General features: G+C 39.1%; 1 protein-coding gene across 7 annotated transcripts in view; it reads right to left on the bottom strand.

Annotated features, from left to right (window-relative positions):
• The window catches only part of LOC122261419 (ninjurin-1), a 23,358-nt gene that overhangs the window by 1,859 nt on the left and 13,999 nt on the right, over positions 1 to 7,500 (bottom strand). For 2 of the 7 annotated variants that reach the window (XM_043029093.2, XM_086537274.1), the window contains exons 2-4: positions 5,801 to 5,980; positions 1,607 to 1,808; positions 1 to 889 (exon numbers count right to left, since the gene is read on the bottom strand). The exon at positions 1 to 889 is cut by the window's left edge. In XM_043029093.2, coding sequence (XP_042885027.1) covers positions 1,617 to 1,808; positions 5,801 to 5,980 — 372 coding nt within the window. In that variant the 3' untranslated portion in view covers positions 1 to 889; positions 1,607 to 1,616. Of the gene's footprint in view, positions 897 to 1,606; positions 1,809 to 2,214; positions 3,155 to 4,179; positions 4,394 to 5,800; positions 5,981 to 7,500 lie in introns of those variants that run through there. The other 5 variants (XM_043029056.2, XM_043029078.2, XM_043029087.2 and 2 more) reach the window with 4 other exon arrangements.

Here is a 7,500-nt window from a genome sequence, read left to right as displayed (position 1 = left end):
CTAAGGACAGTACCAGAGAAAGGACTACAACTGACTCAAATGCTTATGAAAGATAGGTCCCAACACCACTTAAAGTACGTTTTTCCTTAATGGTTCACATGCCGAGTGCAATATAGATATACTGGACACTGACACGCGGTGAAGCTTAACTATAGGGAGAGAGGCACAGACCTAGATCACAGAGGAGCAAGGGTTATGAGGCTCTGAGGGATTATGAGGCCGTGTGTGGTGGCCGTAGTTTCATGGTTAGTGTATGCACTGTAATAATATAGAGCCTTGATGAAGTTTTCTGTAGTTGTCACATCAAATGCCCCTGATGTTTTGAAAATGACTGAATGATCTGGGATGTTCAGGTGTGTTTGCACTGTATTCCAAGAGAGAGATTTAGTCTGTATGGGATGATTTCAGGTCTGTGATAGGTGTAATATCTTTGTAATATCTTCGGAATCAAAATCATGCATGCTGACCTTTTAGCGTCACTTTCATTTATATTCAGACATGTTTACCGGACTTTAACAACAAAAAAACAACTACAGAAAGCATGCAATTCACTAAAACATACGAGGAGTTATCTATCTAGTCAGATTTCAAAAAGGGTTACATTTATATACGTATTCATTCCTTAAATTAAACAAAAAACGCCTCTGAAAAAGGGGAGGACAGAAAAATCGATCCCTCAAAGCTCCTTGCTGGTCGTGCCATTAATCGGTGTTCCCGGCGGGTGAATGTTCATCTGTTCCAGCCCGAAGGAAGAAAGGACCACGTTGTCCACGGAGATCAGAAACACGAAGAGAAGGATAACGTTGTTTAGGATGTCCGCGACGGTGTGTTGTTTCGGGTCGTTAATATCCATTCCGCCGATAATGAGGAAGAACACGCCCACCAGCACCTGTAATGTCACGGCATGGGTTACTCTACTGCAACAAGGGGGAGGGGGATTTCAACGGGTTATAGAAGATACTGGGTGAATGTCATAGGCACAAGTGTTCATTTAAGAATCAATTGGATGAGGGATGGGGATGGAATCATTCTGACAAGTGTTCTGACACATAAATTTCGTGAAACAGATCTGTGGAACTTCAAGACAAGACGCTGGTAGAGTTAGGTCTTCCAGAGGTCATTGTGATAAGAGAACGTACAGACGGAAAACAAGTCGGTACCTTCCAAATACCTCTGGCGAAATAACCTCCACTATAGAAAGGCAGACGCTAGGAATATCTTAGTGACTCAACATGCAGTTATTGTATCAACTGGAATAGCAGAACTCAGCGCCGGGCATTAATACAACAGTGATCTCAATAGTACCCAGAGAGGCCTTTTCTTGAAGATAACACAGAGCAGGTGTCAGAACATGAGGTCATTACAAGGAATACGAACTACTGTGACTGTCATAAGGGCTGGTGGGCGGCGGGCGGCATCACGCTCCGAGAACAAGACCAAACACGACTTGGTCTACTGACGAACTCAACTTTCATTAAAAAGATAGCGTGATGGGGTCTTAAATCAGTTTTTGACACGAAATAACTCAGGTGTCGTGTTCTTCCTTGGTTTCAGAACGTGGTGCGCGGTTGCATGAAATGGAAAGCAAGCACTTAAGCAATCTTACTGTTAGCCGGTTACGGGATGAATGTGTCGCCGATTTTCTGGCCCTGAAATCCATAGTCGAACCCCATCTTAATGGCGTCAAGGGCTGTGATAAGCATGATGACGCCGAGTGTCACGTGATTGACGGTCACCGCTAGCCTTTGCTTGGAGGGATCATTGATACTTATAAAAGACAAACCCACCAGCAGCACCGCCGTCAGTCCCTATGACAGACAACAGTGTTACGAAAGGTACACGCGACATAGCGTCTACAGATCAGGGGGTTTATTTACATGCATTCATCGACTGACTGCTTTTGCCCTTGAGTGAGGAAGGCTAGCTAGTTAATGTGGTGTTAAGTTTCCCATGAGTGAGGAAGGCTAGCTAGTATATGTGGTGTTAAGTTTCCCATGAGTGAGGATGTCTAGCTAATTAATGTGGTGTTTAGTGTATATACATATAAGTGATTTATGAAATCTGATCGAGTTTGCTATCCAGAAACATCTCTGATCCATGGATGAACCTGCAATATGTAGAGACATCAGATGCATAAGTTATGGTCATGTGTTAACAAATCATATAAACATCGGATATATTCGACACAATGTAAAGTGTTATAGAAAGACAATACGGTGTAATACTCCTTTTATTTTGTATGAATCATGGCCAGTCCTATATAAAATAAAATGTGCTTATCAAGACTAACATAAACATTCACTGTCTTTTCCCAGACTTTCTTAAACATATTAACACCTAAAATTATGACAAACATAATCTACTCAAGAAATAGTGGCTGTTGCTTTCATTATCAATCAATGATGAAACACACTTTTACACTTTTGCTGTGATACAATTCGCGGACGTGGACACACACACACATACACACACACACACCCTCACACATACATTACATATATAGGCTTAAGGGTATACCGTATTTTTGCCGCGACCAAAAGAGCATGACAACATACAAGATAAAAGCTTGCCTACGAAAATCTCAATCACTGAATAAGCAGAACGTAACAAATATCTTACAATAATAAGGAAGTGACCACCACATAAAAATCCTTACTTGACGAATGTTTAGAATTTAGATCCTGATTGTTCATCAACTTGGTCAGAAAGTATGGATACCTAAATGCCAATGTGCATTTACATAAGTGAATCTTGGCTGGATCAATCTTCTTTTTTTTTTACATGTGTCGACGACCACTGACAGGAAATACATTTCTCTCTTTATCATTATTCCTTAATCATAATATAATCATAAGCCATACATTCCAAACCGACTCCTTCCATCAAAACAAACAAACAAAAGCGAAACAGCTGTTGAAGATTCCCCCTCCTCTCGCCCGTTCCTCGGATCCGATCAGAAGATAGGCGACCTGAGTGCCGTCGTCGCCGAGGGGTAAATTCCAAACCCGCTGATCAGGATGTTAAGAGTCGTGATGATGAAGACGCTGATGAGATTTATGTGGTTGATCACCAGAGCCGAGATTCGATACTGAGGCAGGTGAAGCCGGCAGTCTCGAAGCATCGACAACGAAAACGACAGCAGCCCCACGAGCAGCTGCGTGGATACTTTCGTGTTATTTTTTTAAACTTCACTCTTTCGAGGCAGATATTATATTTTTTTTCTTTTCTTTTACTCTCTGTTTACTGGACTATTTGACATTTCTATGATCTTACGAACCTCATAGTAGGATAAGATGTATATATATATATATATATATATATATATATATATATATATATATATATATATATATATATTCTTTTTATGTTTTACTGGACTCTTTGACCTGGATGTTATGATTAGGTTATTAATACTACCTTTTGGATTTTTTTTTTGCTTCTCTATCTAGTGGTTGGAATTAGGTCAGAATTAATTCTATTTCCCTTACTTTACATTATCTGATAAGTGAAAACATGCAAATTGTTTCAGAAAAAGTGCGGTGCTCTATCACAGACTAAGGGACAACTTAATTTTAAACATTGTTAAATTCTTTGAATAAGGATTAGTTGAGCCAGATCAGATTGTTATAATCACTGGAAGAGTTGTTAGATTATAGCAGACTATCATTATGAATATATCCCTGTTAGATCGATTCTACAGTTGTTAGAAAATTACACAGAGTGCGCTCGTAGACACAAAAACAGTGCATGCATTTTGTGTCTTGGCAAAATGTCCCGACAGACTTTTTCGAATATTCTTGTAAGTATCTCTTACCATAGCCCTCAATTAATAGCAAAGCAGGTTAGTTGGCGTCTTTGTAAATGCTGTGTAATTTTGAAAGGATATTTTGGTAGTGATATCAGCGTACTTTGGTATGGAATGAGGCATAGAGAAGGAAGATAGAAATCTGAATTTTGTCTTATAATAAAAATCCAAAATTTTGACTTTTGATTACAGAGAATCAAACATTCTTATGACATCCGAAAGCAATAAATCAAAGTTCCAATTCACAAATTGATCTTATATTACACAGCAAATTCATCTTCCATGCATAATAAAAATGCATGGCTGGACAGCATTACTGCTTCTCTATTAATACGACATCCATGCAGACAAATCAAGTAACTCTTGCATTTAACCTTTTTGGCCATGAGTCCACCTTCAGAAGGTCACCGTGGTCATATCAGAGGGTAAAATTCCAAACCCTGTGATGATGACGTTTAACACAGTGATGATGTAGACGAGGATGACGTTCAAGTTGTTGATAACAGTTGCAGATATACGATAATTGGGAAGGTGGAGACGACAATCCCGTAGCATCGACAAACTCACAGATAACACACCGACCGTTAGCTGCATGGACATTTAAGGTTATACCACCAACCTTAGTGTAAAGTCTGCGGGCGAGCAGCTGGTGATGTTGTTTCGATGGCTTGTGTTGTGGTGTGGTGTGGCGTGTGTGTGTGTGTGTGTATGTGTGTGTGTGTGTGTGTTTGTTTGTGTGTGTGTTTGTTTGTGTGTGTGTGTGTGTGTGTATGTGTGTGTGTGTGTGTTTGTTTGTGTGTGTGTGTGTTTGTTTGTGTGTGTGTTTTTGTTTGTTTGTTTGTATGTGTGTGTGTGTGTGTGTGTGTGTGTGTGTGTGTGTGTGTGTGTGTGTGAGTTGTTATGCAGTGTGGTGTGTTTTGTTGTGTTGTCATGCGATGTGGTATGTGTGTGTGTTGTGTATGTATATATCGTATTGTGTGTGTATGTTGTGTTGTGTTTTGTTGTGTGTGGTGAGCACATGAATTCGACGGGAAATCGATGCTTATCGTTTACGAATGTTTGTGAAAATATACTAATATTACTCTACGATGTGTGAAAGATGGTAGAATGCAGTAACTCATTTGATATAGAAATACAAATTACCTCCCTGACAGAGAATTGAGCTCGGGCCCTCTGAGTGAGAATCCCGGCTCCTAACCATATCATGATATGGTTAGGAGCCGGGATTCTCACTCAGAGGGCCCGAACTCAATTCCCTGTCAGAGAGGTAATTAGTATTTCTATAATAAATACGTTACTGCATTCTACCCGAGTTCAATTCCCTGTCAGGGAGGTAAAATTTTAAACTCTACGATGTGGTTTACTTATTGGCTACACATGAAATTGCACCCACGTCGATTGTCTCTTGTTGAAAAATAGGATCTAAGTCCTAGTTATTTCTTGAAGAAATAGAACCCATTCTCGTGACAGAGAAATCTACGTGTGATCCGCATTTTCTGTTTACACATAAAGTATTCTAAGTACACAGTGTACCTACTTGACATCGAATCTTGTGACACTCTAGACGACTAACTATATAATTTGTCAACACAGACCATCAGTTTAGCCAATGATGATAATGAGGAGAATTATTGTTCTAGCATAATATGTAACTGACTCTGATATATAAGGAATTAAGTGCTCTATGATATCAAAGTGTTTTCTAAACACAAAGTGACACTAGTTTACCTAAAAAAAAAGGCAACCTAATCTAGATGTATATATTTTTCCCATTCAAAATTAATAAGCAGTCAGATCCACACAATGTTATCATCTTTTCAGGCAAAGAAATGGGAAGTATGAATATAAGGTTAACTAGAAAACAAAAACAAAAATCAAGGTACCATTGAGATATGCATGTTAATATGATGTAAGCTGAAGTTATTCAAAACCACCTCGAAAGAACGGGAGAACCAGTAACAACCCGAAACAAGAGCTCAGAGGCTCGATTCCCACCTGCAAGACGAGCGACGTGATAATAAGGCCGAGCATAAGGCTGTAGAACTCGTGCTTTTCGCCTATCCTGAGGACGTACTTGAGCTGCGAGGCGTTGGCCGTCAGGAGGGCGATGTCGAGCATGCCCTGCGCGACCGTCTTCTTGGTGGCATAGCGGTTGGGGTCCAGAGTCTTCCCGCCCTGTGAGGTTAGGGAAGGCGTTATTATTGCCAGAGGAATTTTTGGAGGGAAACGCGAGGATTTGCATGGATCGGAGGAGGATTACGGGAAGCAGCCAGAAGAGGAGAAAGGGAGTCAAGGTTTTTGTTCCGGGTTTTGTTTAAGCTTTTGTGACGCTTGGTATTATAGATATGGATATAATTGTCTCATTTGCGACGCGTAACGACCCGTGCACATTCACACTCATCCCCAGAAACATGTGTAAACAAACATGAATATGTGTAATTAGCAGGATTCTATTATCGTGAGTTACTGAAAAGAAAGAAAGAAAACAACAACAGAGCAAATCAATATCTTCCACCAACAAAAAGACCCGCGCAATCGCTTCCCTCCATACCGTAAACATTAATTAAAGTACACGCCCTCTCGTTGACAAGCAGTCCGTCATTCTCCCCAGCAGGAAATTTACGCATTGTATTTTCCCTTCTCCCGTTCTCGCTTGGTCGCCCATCGTAACGCCTCGAGGTCTTGATATAAAACTTCCGGCGCCCCTTATGTTTATGTCACATGTTTTGTATGCAAATATCATTCAATTCTCCGCTGTGTCTTGTTTCATTATCATTTAATATATATATATAAATAAATATATATATATATGTATATGTATATATATATATAAATATATATATGTATATATATAAATATATATATATGTATATATATAAATATATATATATATGTATATATATAAATATATATATATGTATATATATAAATATATATATGTATATATATATATATATATATATATATATATATATATATATACATATGTATACACACATACACACACACACACATATATACATACATACATATATATATATATATATATATATATATATATATATATATATACATATATATTTATATTTATTTATCTATATGACATTATTGACGTCTCCCATAGTATTCGAGCAAATAGAGGATACTTTATCATATATGCACCCTTGACTTATTATATTTTATCTAAACACTAAAAGAGGAGCTCTGTCCTGTTCCTATACAATTCCTTTACCAGTGTAAACTCACTAGACCGTCATGGTGGCGACGCACTAACCTTGAGAGTGCCATGACAGCGCATGCTTTTTAGTGTATGATAGGGTGTAGAGTGCAGGGTGAACACTGAACAGTAGATTGAAGGGTGTCGTTGGGCGTGACTCCCACCCCCCACCCCCCCTCCCTTTCCCCCTCCTCTCCCGGAAGTAGGGCAAGCCTCAATGACTTTCCCAAGGAGAACCTCTCGATGGGTCTTTAACGTGATTTTTTTTCCACGTGTGTTGTTTCCTTCTGTGCTTTGCTATCTGGTGTGGATATTGCAGATAAAAAGTGTTTATAGTGGCGTGAAAGCACATGACTTTTGTTTGATCAGATTCGTAAATGTAATAATTGTGTAGGCGGAGGGGATACAGGCCTAAGCAAAGAAATTATACGGCATTGCAAATTGCAACAGCCCAGCTAGAATATCGGTTTTCCTGAAG

This window comes from Penaeus japonicus, unplaced genomic scaffold (genome assembly GCF_977035675.1).
Source record: "Penaeus japonicus unplaced genomic scaffold, GWHDUDI00000001_assembly GWHDUDI00000005, whole genome shotgun sequence".
Taxonomy (NCBI): Eukaryota; Metazoa; Arthropoda; class Malacostraca; order Decapoda; family Penaeidae; genus Penaeus; species Penaeus japonicus.
Note: the sequence above shows the minus strand (reverse complement) of the source record. Positions and strands in the feature narration are given on the sequence as shown.